The 24,381-nt window shown below is 37.8% G+C and overlaps 1 protein-coding gene across 10 annotated transcripts in view; it reads right to left on the bottom strand.

The window, feature by feature from the left end:
- Positions 1-629: 629 nt before the first annotated feature.
- The window catches only part of CCDC150 (coiled-coil domain containing 150), a 98,205-nt gene continuing 74,453 nt past the window's right edge, over positions 630-24,381 (bottom strand). For 8 of the 10 annotated variants that reach the window (XM_082466994.1, XM_082466998.1, XM_082467000.1 and 5 more), the window contains 11 exons: positions 19,403-19,531; positions 18,337-18,506; positions 17,192-17,285; positions 16,229-16,398; positions 15,191-15,317; positions 11,676-11,870; positions 11,162-11,230; positions 10,908-11,069; positions 10,096-10,182; positions 1,333-1,443; positions 630-1,047 (listed from right to left, as the gene is read on the bottom strand). In XM_082466994.1, the coding sequence (XP_082323120.1) occupies positions 922-1,047; positions 1,333-1,443; positions 10,096-10,182; positions 10,908-11,069; positions 11,162-11,230; positions 11,676-11,870; positions 15,191-15,317; positions 16,229-16,398; positions 17,192-17,285; positions 18,337-18,506; positions 19,403-19,531 (1,440 nt within the window). In that variant the 3' untranslated portion in view covers positions 630-921. Of the gene's footprint in view, positions 1,048-1,332; positions 1,444-10,095; positions 10,183-10,907; positions 11,070-11,161; positions 11,231-11,675; positions 11,871-15,190; positions 15,318-16,228; positions 16,399-17,191; positions 17,286-18,336; positions 18,507-19,402; positions 19,532-22,993 lie in introns of all 10 variants that reach the window. The other 2 variants (XM_082467003.1, XM_082466995.1) reach the window with 2 other exon arrangements.

Here is a 24,381-nt window from a genome sequence, read left to right as displayed (position 1 = left end):
CCCATGTCCCCTACATTGGTGGTAGGTGGATTCTTAAACACTGCACCACCAGGGAAGTCCCCAGCTGTGTTGTTTTTATATTAGATATTGAGTGGTGGGCTCATCGACCTCTGAGAGTCTTATATTTGATATTCTCTCTAATTTTATAATTGCTCACTTGATTTAGGTCCTAATACTATTATCAGCAGCTACCATTACTTGAGCATCAATTAAGCCAGGTATTATGCCAGCTGTTTACATACTTTAAATCTGGATTACTTAATCTGAAGTGAGAAGATAAAGCTGAATTTATTGCTTACTATAGTAAGGGAGAGCGCTACATTGGTCAGGCATAATCTCCTGGAACAGAGTTGAATAAACTTCTTCATAAATGTCCAAGGAAGCTGCAAATACAACCTCTGAGATATCTTACATACGAATAGAGATAGATATGGTCTTATAAAAGGTGTGCTAGTAATTACCCAGCATAGAAGGGTATATGTTTACTAGACAGTGGGAGAGTTTTTACCACTTTTCAGGTGATCGTATTATTTCCAGGGATTATCTACTAGATGTTACACTAGGACATTTCACTGAAATAAAGTATCATCATATCACTTAGTTGCCAAATCATCCAGTACCTCATTAAATGATTTTTGATAAAATTTCCTTAGAACAATAGCCAAGTATCATGCAACAGCATCTCCTATCATACAACACATTAATATAAATTTATTGGGTCGAAAATGGGGAAAGGGACAAAAAAGATGGGGTGGTTCCGTATTGATATCAAAGAGTTCATAAAAGGATAAACTCAGGTCCAAAATCTCTAGTCCACATCAAAGACTTCATGTCCTGATGACGGTGGAAACAGCCCAGCCCTAGTTGCTGGGCTCAGGGAATCAGGGTGATGTAGCTGTTCTAAGTGAAGAAGCGCCTCTGTCAAGGACACCACTTTCTCTTTAGTTCAGAATGACACTTCTTGGGCACAAGTCTAAGATTCTGTTTATTCTCCCATCGATGTAGAGCAGACTGATTGGATATGCCGTTGTGCCTTTTATCTTGGTCCTGTGGAAAGGAAACACACCCCAAACTGTTAGAAACTAACTGCAGAGCTGAGGACCTATTTTGTCTTTATGGATGTCATTTTTTTTCAAGATAGGTGGTTCTAAACTAGACAGCTTGGGAGAGGTAGAACTTTTAAGAAAGAAATTCGGTTCATTGGTTTTCCAAACAGTAGTTTAAAGAAATCTACAGATTAGTGGAGAGTAGCTGGATGAAGAGAGAACTTGTGTAATTAGAAATCTGAGAAGGAACAAATCCAGAATTGCTTAAGACATCCAAATATTCTACCTCTTCCCGCCACCTGTCTTCCCTCTGCAACCGGTTTTTGGTCAGCTCAAGTTGTAGGCCATCGAGTCTGCACTTAAACCAGCGCTGAGCTTCTTCCAGGTTAGCTGATACCTGCACATACAAATTTTCTCATTAAAATTTACAACAAAGGAACACTTAATCTTTTTGTGTATTAGTTCAAGAGACTCTTTCTTTTTACATTGTATAATTTAAAAGCTTTATTTCCCCCCACAATTAGCAAATGGGCTTCATATTAGTTAAACTGGAAGTTTTATTCCTATAGTTGCCAGTTCAAGAGACTTTACCTAGATATTAAAAGACTCAAATTCTAACTGCATGGTCTTTGCAACCTGTTTGCATAATACACATCCTCCTATAGAAGAGAGAAAAATTTCTAAATATGGAGTTAAAGAATGAATGCAAACCTGCTGATTTTCATGCATTTGTTAATATTTCCTGGATGTGAACTGAGGTGAGAGGGCTCAGGAGAAAGTTAAGAGTGAAAGTACAAGATGGTATTGAAAATTCATGTGGTAGTTCAAACCACACTTTGAGTTCTGTTCTCTAAGACTAAACACTTCTCCAAAGTCCCTGAACTGTAAAGCCTAGATTTTCCTGCTGTGCTTTATAAAAGTAATAGAATGAATTAGTAAAAACACTGGACCAGCTTAGTGTAAATGGTATCCTTTTTATTTCCTTTATCAAAATATTTTATACTTTAGCTCCTAAGCACAAACTTCCAAATGATCTGTTAGACTTGAAAACAGTCCCTCTAATAGTCTGCCTTTGAAGATGATCTAGAATCAGTATTCATTTACTTGACAAATATTTATTGAGTGCCTATATGTGCCTGGCACTTTTCTACGTATTTGGGATATTTTGCTATTTTGAAGGTAGAGCCAGCAGGTTTTTATTATATATAAAGGTTGCTTCAAAATAGCTGTAGAACATATCCTCTAGAATAAAAAGTAAAATGACTGGTTTTCCCCCTTTGATTATTTATGTTTCTTGGACAGCATTTACATGTTTTGACTCTGAGGTCTCAGAGACTAGTCTATTTCTCTCTTGCTTGGGAGAAGGCAAGTTCGATGAGAGCAGGGGCTTCGTCTGGCTTATTCACCCTGTATCTCCATCACCTAGCACAGCAACAGCCATATAATAGGTCCTTTATAAATTTGTGCTACTATGTACTTGTCCCATATTAACCAGGTCACAGTGTGGGTACAAAATAGTGAGATAAGAAACTAGAGCTCTGCTTGTCATTTAACTTTTAGAAAGCTACAAAGCTAAAGTATTTTCCAGGTCTGTTTGTGCATCCTGATGACAGACACACTCCCATCCACCCCCAAACCAAACCCCACTTTTCTCTTTATCAGAAGTGGAGGGAAAGATGCTTGAAATGACATTCATTGTACGTCATGTCTCCTCTTGAGAATGCAGCCAACATTTATTGAAACTTACTCCAAGCGATCTATCAGAGTAACAGTGGTAGGTAATAACTTCCTATTATGGAACTGGTAACTGATGAGTTACAGAAAGTAAATGTAACTTCCTTAAGGGCCCAGTAAGTGTCATTGTTGGCAAACTCACAAGAGAGGAGTCCATATTCCTTTTATTTATTTAATTAATTAATTATTTTTAACATCTTTATTGGAGTATAATTGCTTTACAATGGTGTGTTAGGTTCTGCTTTATAACAAAGTGAATCCGTTATACATATACATATGTCCCCATATCTCTTCCCTCTTGCGTCTCCCTACCTCCCACCCTCCTTATCCCACCCCTCTAGGTGGCCACAAAGCACCGAGCTGATCTCCCTGTGCTACGTGGCTGCTTCCCACTAGCTAGCTATTTTACGTTTGGTAGTGTATATATGTCCATGACACTCTCTCACTTTGTCCCAGCTTACTGTTCCCCCTCCCTGTATCCTCAAGTCCATTCTATAGTAGGTCTGTGTCTTTATTCCCATCTTGCCCCTAGGTTCTTCATGACCTTTTTTTTTTTTTTTTAGATTCCATATATATGTGTTAGCATACGGTATTTGTTTTTCTCTTTCTGACTTACTTCACTCTGTATGACAGACTCTAGGTCCATCCACCTCACTACAAATAACTCAATTTCGTTTCTTTTTATGGCTGAATAATATTCCATTGTATATATGTGCCACATCTTCTTTATCCATTCATCTGTTGATGGACACTTAGGTTGCTTCCATGTCCTGGCTATTGTAAGTAGGGCTGCAATGAACATTGTGGTACCTGACTCTTTTTGAATTATGGTTTTCTCAGGGTATATGCCCAGTAGTGGGATTGCTGGGTTGTATGGTAGTTCTATTTATAGTTTTTTAAGGAACCTCCATACTGTTCTCTATAGTGGCTGTATTAATTTACATTCCCACCAACAGTGCAAGAGGGTTCCCTTTTCTCCACACCCTCTCCAGCATTTATTGTTTGTAGATTTTTTGATGATGGCCATTCTGACCAGTGTGAGGTGATACCTCATTGTAGTTTTGATTTGCATTTCTCTAATGATTAGTGACGTTGAGCATCTTTTCATGTGTTTGTCGGCCATCTGTATCTTCTTTGGAGAAATGTCTCTTTAGGTCTTCTGCCCATTTTTGGATTGGGTTTTCTGTTTTTTTGATATTGAGCTGCATGAGCCACTTGTAAATTTTGGAGATTAATCCCTTGTCAGTTGCTTCATTTGCAAATATTTTCTCCCATTCTGAGGGTTGTCTTTTCATCTTGTTTATGGTTTCCTTTGTTGTGCAAAAGCTTTTAAGTTTCGTTAGGTCCCATTTGTTTATTTTTGTTTTTATTTCCATTTCTCTAGGAGGTGGGTCAAAAAGGATCTTGCTGTGATTTATGTCATACAGTGTTCTGCCTATGTTTTCCTCTAAGAGTTTGATGGTGTCTGGCCTTACATTTAGGTCTTTAATCCATTTTGAGTTTATTTTTGTGTATGGTGTTAGGTAGTGTTCTAATTTCATTTTTTTACATGTAGCTCTCCAGTTTTGTCAGCACCACTTATTGAAGAGGCTGTCTTTTATCCATTGTATATTCATTCTTGCCTCCTTTATCAAAAATAAGGTGACCATATGTCCGTGGGTTTATCTCTGGGCTTTCTATCCTGTTCCATTGATCTATATTTCTGTTTTTGTGCCAGTACCATACTGTCTTGATAACTGTAGCTTTGTAGTATAGTCTGAAGTCTGGGAGCTTGATTCCTCCAGCTCCGTCTTTCTTTCTCAAGATTGCTTTGGCTATTCGGGGTCTTTTGTGTTTCCATACAAATTGTGAAATTTGTAGGTTGCTTTGGGTAGTATAGTCATATTCACAAATGTTGATTCTTCCAATCCAAGAACATGGTATACCTCTCCATCTGTTTGTATCATCTTTAACTTCTTTCATCAGTGTCTTATAGTTTTCTGCATACAGGTCTTTTGTCTCCTTAGGTAGGTTTATTCCTAGGTATTTTATTCTTTTTGTCGCAATGGAAAATGGGAGTGTTTCCTGAATTTCTCTTTCAGATTTTTCATCATTAGTGTATAGGAATGCAAGAGACTTATGTGCATTAATTTTGTATCCTGCTACTCTACCAAATTCATTGATTAGCTCTAGTAGTTTTCTGGTAGCATCTTTAGGATTCTCTATGTATAGTATCATGTCATCTGCAAACAGTGACAGTTTTACTTCTTCTTTTTCGATTTGCATTCCTTTTCTTTTTCTTCTCTGATTGCTGTGGCTAAAACTTCCAAAACTATGCTGAATAATAGTGGTAAGAGTGGGCAACCTTGTCTTGTTCCTGATCTTAGAGCAAATGGTTTCAGTTTTTCACCATTGAGGACAATGTTGGCAGTGGGTTTGTCATATATGGCCTTTATTATGTTGAGGTAAGTTCCCTCTATGCCTACTTTCTGGAGGGTTTTTATCATAAATGGGTGTTGAATTTTGTCCAAAGCTTTTTCTGCATCTACTGAGATTATCATATGGTTCTTATCCTTCAATTTGTTAATGTGGTGTATCACATTGATTGATTTGGGTATACTGAAGAATCCTTGCATTCCTGGGACAAACCCTACTTGATCATGGCCTATGATCCTTTTAATGTGCTGTTGGATTCTGTTTGCTAGTATTTTGTTGAGGATTTTTGCGTCTATGTTCATCAGAGATATTGGCCTGTAGTTTTTTTTGTGACATCCTTGCCTGGTTTTGGTATCAGGGCGATGGTGGCCTCGTAGAATGAGTTTGGGAGTGTTGCTCGCTCCGCTGTATTTTGGGAGTGTTGCTCGCTCCGCTGTATTTTGAAAGAGTTTGAGAAGGATGGGTGTTGGCTCTTCTCTAAATGTTTGATAGATTTCACCTGTGAGGCCATCTGGTCCTGGGTTTTTGTTTGTTGGAAGATTTGAAAGCACAGTTTCAATTTCAGTGCTTGTGATTGGTCTGTTTATATTTTCTTTTTCTTCCTGGTTCAGTCTCAAAAGGTTGTGCTTTTCTAAGAATTTGTCCATTTCTTCCAGGTTGTCCATTTTATTGGCATTTAGCTGCTTGTAGTAATCTCTCATGATCCTTTCTTTGTATTTCTGCAGTGTCAGTTGTTACTCCTTCTTTTTCATTTCTAACTCTGTTGATTTGAGTCTTCTCCCTTTTTTTCTTGATGAGTCTGGCTAATGTTTTATCAATTTTGTTTATCTTCTCAAAGAACCAGCTTTTAGTTTTATTGATCTTTGCTATTGTTTCCTTCATTTCTTTTTCATTTATTTCTGATCTTTATGATTTCTTTCCTTCTAACTTTGGGGTTATTTTGTTCTTCCTTCTCTAATTGTTTTAGGTGTAAGGTTAAGTTGTTTATTTGAGATGTTTCTTATTTCTTGAGGTAGGATTGTATTGCTATAAACTTCCCTCTTAGAACTGCTTTTGTTGCATCCCATAGGTTTTGGGTCATCATGTTTTCATTGTCATTTGTTTCTAGGTATGTTTTGATTTCCTCTTTGATTTCTTCAGTGATCTCTTGGTTATTTAGCTGTGTATTGTTTAGCCTCCATGTATTTGTATTTCTTACAGACTTTTTCCTGTAATTTATATCTAGTCTCATAGCATTGTGGTCAGAAATGATACTTGATACGATTTCAGTTTTCTTAAATTTACTGAGGCTTGATTTGTGACCCAAGATATGATCTGAGTGTTCCATGAGCACTTGAGAAGAAAGTGTATTCTGTTGTTTTTGGATGGAATGTCCTATAAATATCAATTAAGTCCATCTTGTTTAATGTATCATTTGAAGCTTGTGTTTCCTTAATTCTTTCCAGTTTGGATGATCTGTCCATTGGTGAAAGTGGGGTGTTAAAGTCCCCTACTATGATTGTGTTACTGTCAATTTCCCCTTTTATGGCTGTTAGCCTTTGCCTTATGTATTGAGGTGCTCCAATGTTGGGTGCATAAATATTTACAATTGTTATACCTTCCTCTTGGATTGATCCCTTGATCATTATATAGTGTCCTTCTTTGTCTCTTGTAATAGTCTTTATTTTAAAGTCTATTTTGTCTGATATGAGAATTGCTACTCCAGCTTTCTTTTGATTTCCATTTGCATGGAATATCTTTTTCCATCCCCTCACTTTCAGTCTGTATGTGTCCCTAGGTGTGAAGTGGGTCTCTTGTAGACAGCATATATATGGGTCTTGTTTTTGTATCCATTCAGCCAGTCTATGTCTCTTGGTGGGAGCATTTAATCCATTTACATTTAAGGTAATTATCAATACATATGTTCCCATTACCATTTTCTTAATTGTTTTGGGTTTGTTTTTGTGGGTCTGTTCCTTCTCTTGTGTTTCCTGCCTAGAGAAGTTCCTTTAGCATTTGTTGTAAAGCTGGTTTGGTGGTGCTGAATTCTCTTAGCTTTTGCTTATCTGTAAAGGTTTTAATTTCTCTGTCGAATCTGAATGAGATCCTTACTGGGTAGGGTAATCTTGGTTGTAGGTTTTTCCCTTTCACCACTTTAATTATGTTCTGCCACTCCCTTCTGGCTTGCAGAGTTTCTGCTGAAAAATCAGCTCTTAACCTTATGCGGATTCCCTTCTATGTTATTTGTTGCTTTTCCTTTGCTGCTTTTAATAATTTTTCCTTGTATTTAATTTTTGATAGTTTGATTAATGTGTCTTGGCGTGTTTCTCTTTGGGTTTATCCTGTGTGGTACTCTCTGTGCTTCCTGGACTTGATTGACTATTTCATTTCCCATATTAGGGAAGTTTTCGACTATAATCTCTTCAAATATTTTCTGAGTCCCTTTCTTTTTCTCTTCTTCTTCTGGACCCCTATATTTCAAATGTTGGTGTGTTTAATGTTGTCCCAGAGGTCTCTGAGACTGCCGTCAATTCTTTTCATTCTTTTTTCTTTATTCTGCTCCCTGGCAGTTATTTCCACCATCTTATCTTCCAGCTCACTTATCCATTCTTTTGCCTCAGTTATTCCGCTACTCATTCTTTCTAGAGTATTTTTAATTTCAGTAATTGTTTGTTTGTTTGTTTGCTCTTTAATTCTTCTAGATCCTTGTTAAGTGTTTCTTGTATTTTCTCCATTCTGTTTCCGAGATTTTGGATCATCTTTACTATCATTACTCTGAATTCTTTTTCAGGTAGCTTGCCTATTTCATCTTCACTTATTTGGTCTTGTAGGTTTTTCCTTGCTCCTTCATCTGTAACATATTTTTTTGTTGTTGTTGTTTCATTTTTTTTTTGATGGGTGGTGCTGTATTCCTGTCTTACTGGTTGTTTGGCCTGAGACGTCCAGAACTGGAGTTTGCAGGCAGTTGGATAGAGCCAGGTCTTGGTGCTGAGATGAGGACCTCCAGGATGCCTCACTCCCATTAATATTCCCTGGGGTCTGAGGTTCTCTGTTAGTCCAGCGGACTTGGAGCTCCCACCACAGGAGCTCGGGCCTGACCTCTGGCCTGGGAACCAAGATCTCGCAAGCAAGCTTTGTGGCATGGTAAAAAAAAAAAAAAAAAGGAGCAGAGCAGCACAATATCAAAGAAAGAATAAAAAACAAAATAAAATTATTAGAAAGATAAAAAATATATTAGGAAATATAAAACTATAATTGAAACAACTGCAACAAGGTAAAATAAAGCCACAACAGAAAAAAGAAAAAAAAAAGGGGGGGGGGTACAAACCAAAAGGAGAGAACAATAACAAAGTATAAAGAATAAAAAAAAATTAGAAAAATAAAAGATTAGGAAATATTAAAATATAAGAGAATCAACAACAGTGAGTCAACAAGGTAAAACAGAACCCCAATCTAAGAGGAAAAAAGAAAAAAGAAAAAGCCTTGGCTATGGGGGGGTGGGGTTTAGGCAGGGGTGGAACTTAGGCAGGGTTTAAGGTGGGGCAGGACCTAGGCTCAGGACCCCCATAGCAGGAAAAGGCCTTGGGGGTGGGGCCTAGGTGGGGTGATGTTCAAGTGTGGGGCAGGGCCTCTGCTTAGGACCTGGGTGGAAGGAAAGGAGGGCCTCCGGAGTGTGGAGTTCTGGAGTTTGGAGGTAAGGCCCTGAGTGAGGGTGTGTGGGTGGGGTTTAGGCCCAGTGCCTTGGAGGGGGTCTCTGAGTGTAGAGGTGGGGCCCTGGATGGGGGTGTAGGGGCAGGGCTTGGGCTCTGCACAGTAGGAGGGAGGCTCCAAGGATTAGGCCCAGGAGCCCAACAGGGAAAGTGCTGGCCCTGTTTCCTTCCATTCCTCTGTGCCCTCCCCCACTGTCTCCTCCAGGGTCTCCCCTGTTGCTGCTGGACCCCTAACCATGGGTGGGTCCCGCTGGGTGTAGGAACTCCTCCCCTCCCCCAGCCACCCCTCAGGGGTGTCGGTCCCACAGGTCCGGCCTTTACCTTTGTTCCCCCTTCCCTCCCTCCCACTCCCTCAGGACCCACGCAGCTGGAGGGGGCCTTGGTGGGCAGAGGATCAGGCCCGGGATCTCAGCAGGCTCCCAGGGGCCCAAGTGGGCAGGGGAAACCTGGCCCTGCTCCCTTTTGATCCTCTGCCCTCCCAGTGGTCTCCAAATTTCCCCCTTTGGGCATGGGATCCCTTCCTTTCCCCCAGCTGCCCCTCGGGTGCCAGTCCCATCCCACCTCTGCTTCTCCTCTCCCTTCACTACCCCCAATGCCCCATGTCCTACCTGGTCGCTGGGGGTTCCTCCCATCCCCTTAGGTGTCCATGGTCCCCCACCAGTGCCTGGTAGGTGCCCTAGTTGTGAGGAGACGCGAATTCTGCGTCCTCCTAGTACACCATCTTCACTCTGCCCCCCCATATTCCTTTTAATATACCATTCTGACAGTCATATTATCATGTAATTTAATGGCTACAAAAGGGATAAACTGGCAGCAATGTCACTGTGATACCTTTAGCTTAAGAATCTCTTTTTTGAATTTTATTTGTTTATTATACAGCAGGTTCTTATTGGTTATCTATTTTATACATATTAGTGTATATATGTCAATCCCAATTCCAGGGATTTCTGGAATTTCAGGGACTTGGACTACCAAGTTAATATTCGTCAATATCAATCACTACTTTAGCATTCTATGATGTCTCATCAAGACACAGAATCTTAATCTAAAACTATTCTTTATAACAGAGGCTATACTAAGTAAGGTATTGGTTCTTGCCTTTTGCACTCCTGACAACTGTGTTACTGAAGGATTTTACACTGATTTGTGTTTCAGGGTCATCGTGTCTGAGGAAGCTTGTCTAAGTCTTCATGTCTGTGGGTCTGGCTCACCTGTTCTGATTCCACACTAGCTTCTTTCAGTTTATTCTCTGTTGCCTCTTTACATTTCTTCAGGTGTCTAACAGTTTCTTCCAATTCCTGAAAACGTGATACAAAGATTTTTTACAAACTCCCAATGTACTATATATGGAAGAAAAAGCTTCAATATTGTAATAAATGAGCAACCAAATTATGAAAGTATGATGGGGTACTTTCTAACTCCAGGCGCTACCATAGTATAAGATAAAAACTATTATTTTCAGTTTAACCTACAGTATACATTTGTGTATATGATTACAGATTTTGATTTACAGATTCTCCTGAGAAAAGGTAATTAACATCTCTTTCCAGAACTGGGGAATACTTTTCACAGCAGACAATCTCTGTTGGAAGGCAAGAGCTTGATGGTCTCTTGAAGTCCCTTTTCTGTAATAAAATGTGCTTTTCATTAGGTTGGGAGTAGATTAAAATCCTGTAACAGCAACAGATGTATCTGAGCTATGGGGAAGAACCAAGGGGTGTAAAGTTCCTGAAAGACTATGAAGTTCAGAAGTCTTACTTAGTAACTAGTACTTTGCATATGTGAGCTTTAGCCGTTCTTTAAAAATGAGTATCATTTTTATTAAGTTGAACAAGAAGACGAGGTGCCATAGTCAAAGCTCCAGGCTTCATTCCTAGATATGATTCTAAGGACTTAGCTAAGATGAACGACTTGTAAATTTGTCTTCTTCTATAGAGCCTAGAAAAGCTAGGTGCCCTCAAGCTGGGTTTTGCACATGGCCTTTGCTGGTAATCTTTGAGATCAATCTCAGGAACCCTTTTACCTGGCACCGATGCTCCAGCTCCTGCCTCCTTTGCCACTCTGCCTCAAGTCGCAGCTCTTGCTGTTTATTCCGTGCTGACATATCATATTGGCTCTTGGTCAACAGCTTCATCTCCTTCTGTAGGTTAGTCATTTCAGATACAAATTTCTGGATACTCAGTGACTGGTAGGGCACAAAGAGGGAGACAGTTGGTGAACCTGTCCAAGTTTGGGATTTCACGTGAATGGTAAACAGAGTGTGTGGAAATCATCTACCTGTTCATAGTTTTTTTTCTGATATTGATCCTTAATTAGCTCCATTTGCCTCAATTCTGTTTCTATTTGCTGAAAGTAGATGTGGAAATAACATAGAAAGATGATCAGTGGAAAAACTGGCTTGCTCTTTTTGCCTATAGGCTGACAGAAGGAATCCCACATGAGATCCACAGTTACCAGTTCCTGCTGGGCTCTCCTTCCCATCCAGCCCCCTGACCCCAAAAGAGCAAAGTCTTGTACAATCACTGTGGAAGAGACAGCTGGGGAGCCAGAATGTGACACTGGCAGCTAGTGAGAAACCAAACACTGATGCAGCAGTATCTCTGCGGGGGAAAAAGAGTCTCCCCCCACCTCCCCCCAGGCAATCTGCCCACTTCCCAGGTGTGGCTGTAACTCCCAGAGAACACATGGTGGTGGTAGTGCTCTGAAACCCTCTTCCCCCGACACCACTGCCTGCCTGGATCCTCATCAGATGCTAAGGAGGTGAGGGGAGATTTAGGGTTTCTCATACAACCTTCATCCTCTCTATATTCTGAGCATTATTCGCCTTAGCTGACAAGTGGAGCTTAATTTGGGCCTTTTGATTCTTTATTTTCTCCTTGCTGCTGTTCAGTATCTTTTCCAACTCTGTAAGTTTCTGCCGCAGCTCTCGGTTGCTCCGGGATACTTCCACTGATCTGAAGTTGGCTTCATCAAGGGCTTTCTTCAGCTGTGGGATACAAAGGGAAAATTAGAACATTTTAACCTTCCATTCAGTAAGAGAAGCTTATGTTTAGCTGTGTCCCTATATTTTGTTCTCTTTGGACCTTTCTTTTAAAAAGGAGGTTAAGTGATGGGACTTCCCTGGTGGTCCAGTGGCTAAGACTCTGCGCTCCCAATGCAGGGGGCCCGGGTTTGATCCCCGGCCAGGGAACTAGATCCTGTGTGCCACAGCTAAAGATCCTGTGTGCCGCAACTAAGACCTGGCACAGCCAAATAAATAGATATTTTAAAAAGGAGGGTAAGTGAGGCAATAATAACAAGTAGATTTGTGGAGAAACACTCTCAGTGATTTTCATAATTTTTAACACTAAAGAACACAATTTTTCTTAGAATAGATAACGTAAATGTATGTTCATCATTTGCTTTCTAAGAGCATGGCTTTGGAATCAGACAGAAGTTAAAATCTCAGCTTCACCACGCACTAGTTAAGTAACTTCAGATAATTAACTTCCCTAAGCCTCAGGTTCATCATTGGAAAAGTATGTGAATAGCCTACCTTCATAGGATTCATGTAACAGTTAAACAAGATGAGGCAGAGAAGGAATATAGAGCCTGGCACACACTAATTGCTCAGTGATCATTACTATGCTTTAAAGCTTTTTTTTTTTAAAAAAAAAAGCTTAAGCTCGTCTCTTTCTGTCACTTGCGACCTCATGTACAGAGAAGTGAAAATAAATTATATGGCAGTTTATGTAAATACACCTATCAGTTATTGACTATCCTTGCATGTATTTTTATAATATTGCTATTTTTCTATTGATGTATAGTTGATTTACGATATTATATTAGTTTTAGGTGTATGACATAGTGATTAAAAATTTTTATAGATTATACTCCAGTTATTATAAAATACTGGCTATATCCCTGTGCTGTAAAATATATCCTTGTAGCTTGTTTACAGCGTAGTTTATACTTCTTATTAATATTGCTTTTTGTTTAGAAATTTAAATAAACTTGTCTAGTGGAAAAATAACATAGTGATTACTATTAAAAACAAGACAACAGGCCCACAATGAAGTCACTTATGCTAAGCCTTATGTCACCAAACTGAGACTTAATTAGTTTTGGCTCTCCCAGAAAAGGACTCTTAAACCAGTCAATCAGGAATCGCCTGATCAGCATTAGTTGGGTAATCTGCCTGATAGACCCCTGCCATCCCTTAAAGGAAGTAACTCTGCTACTAGTAACTAATCTACTTTTTTGCCTAGTATAACTTCCTTGTTCCTGCTCCCCTCTGCCTATAAAAGTCTTTCATTTTATACAACTCCTCAGAGCGCCCTTCTATTGCAATCAATTGTATACTGCCTGATTCAAATTGATTTTTGTTCAAATAAACTCTTAATTTTATTATTCCTCAATTTATCTTTTAACATTACTTAAATCATTTTACAGAGTTCCCCCTCCTCCTCATATGCCCTTAAATGAGTACCACTTGATTTTTAGGAAGAAGAGACGGCAGCTGAGAAGGGAGAAGATAGGGGGGTGGTATTCTCTGTGGCTGGTAAGTATTTAACATGTCAAAGAAAAAAGTCAAAATTATTTGTTACCTTTTCTCTTTATACTAGCTCATTCCCTCAGATCCTAACCTCACACTACAGTGTTAGTCTTTTATTATCACCCAACTAAATTTCTGTTAGATATTCCACCATTACCTCAATCACAGCTTTGTCAAAACTGGGTAAGCCCTAAAAACTTAACCCTCAAAACCACCCTGGAAAGCAGTTGTGATGATTTCCATTTTGATTGAGGAAACTGAGACTCAGAAGTCAAGTCATCTGCACAGATAGTAAATTTACACGTTGCTAATAAGAGGCAGAGCTGGGAGTCTTCAACAGTGCACCCTGAGCCCACGCCTGCCACTAACTGCTCAAGACATCACACTCGTACTGTTCCTTGGTCTCTCCTGCACAAGTTCACCATCTTTACTGATCCCTGTTAAAAGGATTTAAACTTTTAAGTATTCTGAACAACTCTCTCTGAATAAAGGTACTTTTAATTTCAGTGCCCATTTTTGTTTCCCACAGAAATTATTTTTATAATATTTTTAATATTTATACAGTGCTTTTTCAATTTACAAAGCATCATATAAATAGTTGAATCTGATTTTGTGACTGTGCACTGTAAAGTGCAATTGCTAAATGCGCTAAATTTGGCAAAATACAGACCAGCCACCCCAACCAAGTCTTGGAATTATTTTTAATTACTCCCTCCCCTTTGCTTATGATACACTTAGTGTCTGTCTGATTTTTCTATTAATTAAAATGGATTTTTGATTTGATTGTTCTCTGTTTTCAACAGAAACACTTTGCTTGGCTCTAATCATCTGAAGCCCAAAGTAACTGCTCTAGTTCCCTTGAGCCTCCATGTTTCCAGTTTCTCTTCATTCTTACCTACTCTCCACTGCTAATCGACTAACCTACCTAAAATTGTGCTCATAGCCTTCTCAGAAACCTACAGTGCTCTACTTTTACCTAATACTTTCCATCCAACATTCTGGTAGTCAAGGCTGTCTACCAGCTGGTCTCATCTAAGCTAACCCCTTTTTCTCAGAAATTTCCTAAAGTCTCTGCTCTGATCAAGAGAGGCAAATCCTTTTTCTTTGCTCACATGTCCTATTTATTCTTGTAACTAAGCTTTATTCATCCTCTTACATAGATTGTCGCAGCGCTGTCAGCTCTGCCATTCTCAACCCTGTATAATTTCATCAAGGTTCCCTTCTTCTTCGATCACCCAACCAGCCTAAAACAAACTTTCCCTTACTTTTGAATTCCTTTAAAATTGTACACAGCTTCTAGCTATCCAAGAAACATCTTCTGATGTCTTCCTAGTTGTCTCATGTAAAGAGTGGAGATGACAATTAAATAAGGGGTCATTTAGCACAGACCACATCTTCTGCTGTTTTTTACTTGTGCCTCTCAGGAGGAGGTAGGTGCATTATGGATGCTAGTTAAGTGAATTGAGGAGACAGGTGATTTGCTATCTGTCTAGCAGATGGCAGTCTCCTCCTTCCTCTTTCCCACTCAGTTATTATTCTCCAGTGGGAAGGCTGTCATCAAGGCATTCCTTCATTGGGCAGATAACTGTATGTCAGAAACTTTGTGTGTGTTAATTTACAAACAAACAGCACAGAGATGTATCTGGCTTGCTGGTGAAAGAGGGATTAGAAGAGCCAAAGAACAACTGTAGCCATTCTTGGAAATCCTGTAGCTGGTTCTCCTCTTCAAAGGCATTCACCTAGAGAGAGACTTTTGTCACTTGCCTCCATACCTCAGTCACTTCCCGTTGTGCTGCTTTCTTTGCAGTTTCTCTCTCAATTTGAAACTGCTTTCTTAGAGCATCTATGCGTTCAGCATGCAATTCTGCTTCTATTTTGGATTCTTCACTCATCCGGTCTCTGTTTTGAAAAAGAGAGATGATAAATCACCTTTAGAAAACATCTTAGGAGGTGTCATTTACAAATGAGAAGCAGATCAGTCACCGGGTAAAAATCACTGATCTGGAACTCACTAACAGAAGAAGAAATAAGCATTTACCTACAGCATTAAAAAACAAAAAGTCATTCAATATAAAGAGATCCACCCAAAAGAGTGAAACACATACTCTTGTTTTAACCAATACTGAGTAGTCTTGAGCCAGCAACATTTTACCAGAATATAAAATTTGTACAGATTACAAATATGAAAAATACCTTCTTTGCTTTAGCTTATACTTGTCTGCTATATCAGTATGTTCACTACGTGAAAGGAATAAAGATCCATGTGCACAATGCATTTCCCTTGGGTATAAATTTTCATGGGATGTTATTAATATCTAAATCCTATTTGCCTAGGTACAGTTTAACAAAAAACTTTAGTGGCTTGACCTGAACTTGATCGACCTAACTAATCTCAGGACAAAATTGAAAACAATGAATGGTTTAGCAGCTGCTTAAATGGAATTATCCCACTCCTGGAGGGGTTATTCCCATCCATGCTTCTGTTTCTCCTTTTCCAAATCATGCTTTTAAAGGACACATAAGCTTCTGATAGAAAAGGTTTGGCAGAAACATGTAAGTGTCCCTTCCAACTTGGTTTAAACCTTCATGTACAGAAGAAGACCGACACTAAATGAGGGAAGAGCTGAAAAGGAGCGTACCCCAGCCAGCTAATACCTGCTCTGCTCAACTATGCCTGCTTCCTTCACATGGCTCTGCTGGGAGAACTAGCTCAAAGTAGGGAAAAAGGGTTTAACTGGTTTATGTGAATTAGCCAAACTTACTCTCCCAGAGGCTCTTCCCTAATTTCACTGCAACTATACTGCCCTTACCTGCAGGTTTCCAAATTCTTTCGCTCAAGTTCTTTGTTTTCCAATTTCTCTTGAACATGGTCAAGCTTTGTTTGCAGCTGATTATTTGTCTGGAGAGCTTGCTCCAGGCTCATAGCCAGTTTCCTGTTGTCTTCTCTAGCTACATCTAGAGCTTTTTGTAGAGGCTCCATCTGAAAGAGAGAAGAAAGAAGATTATTTTTAATTCCACTGTAACAGATACAAGAAGTCTATAACACTGTATATTCACTCTTTAAACTTTGAAACAATAATTATTTGGAACCAGAACCAAAGACTCCAGATGCCTGGAATATATATGTGAGAATTTATTACAGACAGGCCTTAGGAGACTCTTAGAAGGTGATGGGAAGGGTATGCTCCACTGGTCACTAGAGTTTTGGAAAATAGAGCCAACTTATTTATCCTAATTTCTAAAGTTTTAAACCAGTTAAACTCCCCTTCCTGATCCTATGACCCTCTGGTTTCACTGCCTAGAGAGATAAGAACTGGCAACTGTTCCTTGTATATCCTTCTAGAAAAAGCTTTTTATAGGAAATATCTCTATTTTATATATGTGCATACGTGTAGATACATATTCATGTGTGTATACACCTATAAACACATGTGAGTATGCCTCCTTATTTAATGGGATCACTCTAGCTACTTCTGACTAAAGTTATGTTGTTTTCTAAGCCCTTTATCTTCACTTATGCATTAATACATGAAAAGAATGCAGACCATATAAGACAAAGAGAGTTAGGCATAATTATGGTCCTGGGTTGCCAATAAATGGTTCACTGTAAGATCGCAGACCCATTTCCCATTTGGAAATATGTCGCTGTTCAAAACTCAGACTTGAATGGAAAGGAAATTTACCCGATTGTTTTACTCCGTTTTTCCAAAATAGCAATATCCCAATAAAATAAAAAATATCAACATTATCATCCATAAAAACCTGGCTTCTACCTCACTGCTGTGCTGGGCATCCACGACAAGGATTCTGGCCTGCCACTGGTCCACTTCTGCTTCCAGCTTCTGTACCCGCTGTTGATTTAGAGCCCTATAAATGAAGGGCACAGGGAGAGTGACCATAGAAAAGTACCACCTAGGAATGATACCACTGGGAGTTACAGGGCACCATCCAAAAAGCCCAAATGGCATATGTAGTGGGCTACAGATAATCAGAATATCTGAGAGTTGGCAGGTGACAATTAGTAGCCTCAGCTTCAGGTTAAGAAACTAATTTTCCTATGGATTAAAAACTTGCCCCATTTATGATTCAATTTGGCTTTATATATTAAACTATCAGTACATGTTAATGACTAACTTATGGGCCGGTAACTTTATACTATATATATTACTAGTACAAAAATATATCACCTCTATATGGACTGGCTTGCTGTTGAGATTTCTGTTTTTTACCTAGAATTTTATTGTGAATAGTAAACTATTTTTAATACCATCCCCTTGACTTTTTTTAAGTTCAGAGGTAATACAGATTCATAATATGTAAAAAAACAAGCACAATGAAGAATATAAAACTCACTCATTCTCCCATAACATAGAGGCAATATGCACCACTAATATATTACAATATGTCTTAGAGGTCTGATTAAACTCAAACCATTTGTTCATTAACCTAAAAGGGAAACTATTATGTAATTTTTGAAACATTCAAAGGAGTTCACTTATAAAACATGGCTAAAAGTAGTTCTCAGAATGATTCATGTAAAATAAATAGGATACTAATAAATGGATAATTAATTCAAACAGAAGTAGACACTTGGCTTTAATCTTGACAATTACCGTTCTGTAGACCCAAGGGCAGGTATAAATGGTGTAGAAAACAGCAAGGATAAAACAGCATATATCACATGAATTTCTAGAATACATACTTATTTACATCACTACAAAATATGAGAATTTTTGGATATCATTTTTATTTATAATTCCAGATTTTCCTGAATTTGCTACTTCTTTAAATACCATTTTACTACTTTATTTTCACAAGGGAATCAATATAAAGTGACTGTTTCTTGACTGCACACTGTTCTTTACTACAAGGCAGCAGAAAAATACAAGTACAAAGACAGAAAAATAATCTCTGGTACCTTTCTTTCTTGAGGCCTGCAATCTCTGAATCCCTCCGCCCAAGCTCTATTTGCACTTTCTCCAGAGCGCCTTGCATCTTACTGTGAGAAGCCAACACATTCTCCAACATGATTGTAACTTTGCAGTTGTCTTCTTTAGCTTCTGCCAGTTGTCGCTGGAAGTTTCCCACCTAATAGAAAATGAAATAAGACAAAGATATTTGATCCTTTCTGGTTATTCTTCTGCTGAGTCCCATGACTTCTAGAAGAGTATGGAAACCAGGTCTGGTAGAATGCTAAGAGGAATAACTAAAGTATATTTTATATTTATTTTGTTTCTTAAGTTATTCTGACTTTGAGAAAAAGAAAACTAGACCCTAGATCATATGGATCCTATGAAGAACTCTGCAGTGCGTCCTAACTATTGTCATGTCACAGCACATATATTAACTAGAGATATAAGGACCAACAGCTTCTTGGGTCTAGAGGTGGTCCCAGACTGGCCTGTGCTAGCCCTCCTCAGCTATCTTACCATGGGGTCAGAAGACGATAACACATCTGAAGCCATCAGAATTATCTGAGGAAAAAGGACCATAAGAGAAAGTGGAAGCTGCTGAAGAATGATGTAACTCACAGCCCTCTTCAGAGGGGCAAACTAGCACATGCTGTCAAGAAGTTTGGGATGTTACCTCTCTTCCCACTAAGCACACACACTGTTAAGCAGAAAGCATTTGGTAATTTTATTTAACATAAAATCTTAACAGTGTTATATCACATTAATAAAACATAAGTAGGTGGTTATTATTACCAAGGTCAGATGTGTTTCAACAGAAAAAAATAGGACCTTTGATTATTTTAAGACAGGAAGAAAAAAAAACCATTGGGAGTTAAATCATGTATTTTTAAGGGAAATATTTTAGAGCTCTTCTAAAGTTACCCTTTCTTTAGGGGAAAAAAAAAAATCCTCCTCTGATCAATCCTCATTCTTTTTTACTAAAGGTAACAAGAAAGGAAAGAATATGGCTCATGAAAGATTTCAGAAGCGCTTCATTTCAGTAACAGACTTCAGAAAGGATTGATGTCTTGCCTTCTTGTTCTCCCTGCCCTCCAAAGCTTCGAGGTCACCTTTCAACTTCTGACTCTCTTTCAGGGCTGCAGCACGACCCTTCACAGCTCGTGAGAGCTCCTCTTCATTCTTTTCAAGAATGGATTTCACCTTAGTAGAAAAAAAGAAATGATAAATGATTCTCCCAAAGCACAATCAGCAATTAGAATAAGACACAGCAATTTAGAAACCAAATTTAAAATGTTTAATTAAATATGCTTATATATTATTGTAAATAAAAACTAGCTTTAGTAGCTGTTTTTCCCCTTAAAACTACAAAGCAAAAAAAATCTGTTAATAAACATGGGCAAATCTCTAATATATGTCAATCTCTATGAAAGCGCAGAATGAAGGTAAGGGAGATAAGACAATGATGCTAAGATGAAAAACGGGGGAGAAACTGATTATCACAGAATTTGAAAATACAATGTAAATTAATATCATAAGAGCAAAGGTGAATAAGTACTAAATAGTGTCAAGAAAATAGTGTTACAGAAGTGTTCTAAATAGTGTCCTAATCCTAATTAGAAGTATTAGAATCTTACATCTCTGAAATACTTTTAGTATATCTACACAGTTATTTCAGATGATCATCATACTATTTTAAATACTACTCTTTTAAAAAATACTTTATCTTGAAATACAGACTCACAGGAGGTTACAAAATTAGTGCAGAGTCCCCATGCACTCTTTTCCCTGCTTCCAATGATGACAACTTATATTGTTGTAGTTCAACATTAAAACCAGGAAGTTGACTTTAATGAGATTAACTAGACTACAAAACTTACAATTTTCACCATTTTTTTTTAACCTGCATTCATCTGTGTATGCACACATGCACATAGCTCTATGTAATTTGATCCCATGCACGTATTCCTGTGATCACGACAATCAAGATACAGAACCGCTCCATTGCCGCAAAGAACTCACTTGTGCTACTTCTCTGTGTTCACACCCTCCCCCAAACTCATCCCATGTCCCCTGGCAACCACTTATTTGTTCTCTATCACTACTGTTTTTGTCATTTCAAGAATGTTATTTTAAACATTTAAAAATGATTAATTTTAGTATAATACATTCACATTTTTTAAAACAGCCTTACTGAGATATAGTTGACATACAATAAGCTATGTATACTTAAAGTGTACAATTTTGATATATGTATAAACCATAATCATGATAATGAACACTTCCATTATCCCAAAAGTTCCCTTATGCCTTTTTGTAATTTCCCCCACTTCTATCTCTCCCTGTTCCTACACATCCACCCAAGGCTACCACTGACCTGTTTTCTGTCACAATCAATTCACTTTTATTTTCTAGAATTTTATGTAAGTGAAATCATATTTTATGTACTCATTTTTGAATGATTTTTCACTCAGCACAGTTAGTTTGAGATTCAATCAATCTTCTTTATGTATCAATACTTCTTCCTTTCTGTTGCTGCATAGTATTCTGCTAAACACTTGAGTTGTTCCAGTTTTAAGCTATTACAAGTAGAGCTGCTCTGGGCAGTTGTATACAGATCTTTGTGTAGATATATGCTTTCATTTATCTTTGGTAAACGCATAGGAGTGGAATGGCTGGGTTGTATGGTAGTAATACGTCTTACTTTTAAAGAAACTACCAAACTATTTTCCAGAGTGGTTGAGTGATTTTACATTCCCTTCAGCAATGTATGAGAGTTCCTCCACATCTTCGCTAACACTTGGGGTAATCAGTTTTTCAATTTTAGACATTCTAATAGTGTGTGGTAGTATCTCACTGCAGTTCTAATTTGCATTTCCCTAATGACTGATGTTTAACATCTTTTCAAGTGCTTAGTTATCATCCATATATCTTTTTTGGTGAAACGTGTGTTCAAATACTTTGCGCCTTTTTTTTTTTTTTGGATTGTTTTTCCTTCTTAGTGAGTTTTGAGAGTTTTTAATAAACTGTGGAGACAAGACCTTTATCAGATATGTGATTTGCAAATGTTTTTCCCCCCCAGCCTGTAGCTTTTCTCTTCATTTTCTTAACAGTGTCTTTGAAGAGCATACGTTGTCAATGTTACATTTTTTCCTTTATGGATCATGCTTTTGATGTCAAATCTAAGAAATCTTTGTGTAATCCAAGATCACAATGGTTTCATCCTATGTTTCAGAAGTTTTACAGTTTTAGGTTTTACCTTTAGGGTTTTCATCCATTTTGAGTTAATTTTTATATATGGTAAGAGGTATGGATCAAAGGTATTTTGTTTTTTTTGTTTTTGCATATGATACCCAATTGCTTCAGCACATTTGTTGAAAAGACCATCCTTTCTCTACTTTTACTTCTGTTGAAAATAAAATGTTCATAAAATTATTCTGGATGGGTAGCACATTCACATTACTCTTAAGGTACAAAAGGATAAAGTGAAAAATCTCCCAGCCACTCAGTTTCCTTCCTCGAAAATAATGTTGCCAATTTATTACGATTCATTTTAGAGAGACTCTATTCAAAAGTGAATACGTATGTATACTTCATCGCCCCAACCCTTTTGCACACAAATAGTAAAATACTCTGTATACTCTTCTGAACCTTGACTGTTTTAACCTAATAATAGATATGTTATGATTAAGATAAATATATCTTCAAACAGTATTCCAAACTATGGATACACCATGATTTATTTAGCCAGCCTCTTACTGATGGAATTTTGGTTTTTTCTAGTCTTTTGCTAATAACAAACAATACTTCAGAAAGTAACCTTGTAAACATGTCTTATGTACAAGCTAGTGTATCTGTAGGAAAAAGTACAACTGTGGGCATAAAGTGATAAACAAAGCCAAATTGCCCTCCACAGGAAAAGGGCACTCCAAACAGCAGCAAAGAAGAATGCCTTTTCCCCACATCTTCCTCAATATTATACTTCCTTATAACTTTTAACCTGTAACATTAAAAATACTTTAACTTCTTCTGTAAGGATTCAAGAATAGTACAAAAGATGCTAACTTATAAGGTTTTGAAAACCTATTGGATTTTGTTCTAGAAAAGTACATTAGGAAGAATACAGTTTTTATAATTTTACCAGTGTTTATAAAATATTTATAAATACGAAAAGGCCACTAGCAAAAGTGCTTACAAAAAGGGTCTAAATAGTAGTTAACTCTAGAAGACAAGCTATAGTACTTTCTATTTTTAAATACCAAACAAAGATGGATGCTCTAGTAAGTTTTCTTTGGAAAGTATTTTCCAGTGTTCAAGTTCTCAGGGCTTCTGTTTATGTATTTCTACTTTAAAATCACGCTTTACCCATTTTACTGTAAATGTTAAGACTATTAGCATTAATTTTTGAAGTGAAAATTAGATTAAAAATCTCAATGGTTACTCTTAAGCCAAATATGACATTTCTGTGTCCAAAACAAAAATTAAGTATGCGATCGCCAGAATGATGGTTTTGATCTACATCATCAGTTTTTCCTGTTTGTGAAGAAGTTCTTTCCTTGTTGTGACTCACACCTCCAAACGTTATCTTTCTAGATGTTACTACTTTTCTTCACTGTTGTATAAATCTGAAATTTCCTTATGATTTAATTTGTGGCCTTTACTTACCGAATCCCGGTAAAGAACATTTGGTGGCTCATCATTTATTAATGGTCTTGAGGCAAGAATGTCTATTTTACCTTCCAGTCTTCCCTCCATGGTTTTAATGGCATTCAAAAGAGTCTTTAGAGAGATCCTAGAGTCTCCCATCTCCTGAGAAGACCTCACAGAAGTCAGGGTAGGTGCAAAGGTCACGTGGCGTGTAGAGTTTGGCGTAACACTGGGCAAACCAACTGATGGAGTTCGTTCCTTTACATTGTTGACATGGGGCCTATAGCCTTCAAGGAATCTTGAAGACGCAGGCCTCTCTGGAGACTTCCTTTTTCTTGGAGGCATCACCAATTTAAAAAGACAACATCAACTAAACCTAGAATTATTTTTCAGTGAGTGCCCCCTTTACTATGAGGAACAACACAACGTTCTAAATGAAGCTGGGATGGAAAATATACTTAAAAATGTGTTCCTTTGCTTTCAGAATGAAGAAAATACTAGTGTAAAGTATGTCCTACGGAAGAAACAAAGCGTTTCTAACGAGGTCCCCTTTACCAGTATAGTCAGACTGTTAGAACCCTAGCAGCATTCCATTTGAAGACACATTCTAGCTCCTTGGTTACCAAAGGTATACATACACAAACGTTATAGTTGAAGAAGTTACACATGCTTACACTGAGTGTTAAAAATTAAAAATAAATAATGTGATAAATTTGTAAATCATTGAAATGAATCACTTTCTTTTAGTAACATATTCCTGGATTATTTTCTTCACTAAATGTTTTATATATCTTCTTCATCTAATTTTCTCTGTTCATATGTTAAATTGTTATGTGACCTACGAATGGTTTTCAGTCTCAATAGCCACCATGCTAACAAGTAAGCACCTTCACTACTAATACCTCTTTCAAGTGTGCTACTGCAGGTGTATCTTGTTGGCAACGAGTTCTGCGTTTGCCTGTAATTAAAAACCCAAAGATACTTGGTTCCTCACGTCTGCCAAAAGTTTTAAGGCTCAAATTAAAAAACCACTTCCTCTATGATAGAGATTCTTGATGTTTTCATCATAATGATGTTCCCTATGCATGCTCACAATACAATCTCTTTTGTTTCTGAAAGGCATAACCTTCTATTCTATAATAAAGTCTGCGGAGTACATTACTAATCCTGCAATTAGAGCATAAGCAAGTTGAATGTCCCAATACTGCTTCAGGCATCTTTATGCATTCTTCTGTGGTTGAGTGGAACCTTGTGCATCGAGGGTGTTTAAAAATTTTTTTGATAAATTGAGTCAAGTGAGAGAATATTCATCTTTCTGGGATCATATGGTGAGGTGGGGAGAAAGGCACCAATTTCTTAAAAGCTAATTAAAACAACATAGAAGCAATCTGTTTTATAGCTATTAA

The sequence above is a fragment of the Balaenoptera physalus genome (genome assembly GCF_965194825.1).
Source record: "Balaenoptera physalus genome assembly, chromosome: 6".
Taxonomy (NCBI): Eukaryota; Metazoa; Chordata; class Mammalia; order Artiodactyla; family Balaenopteridae; genus Balaenoptera; species Balaenoptera physalus.
The sequence above is the reverse complement of the archived record's forward strand: the minus strand, read 5'-3'. Positions and strand labels throughout refer to the sequence as shown.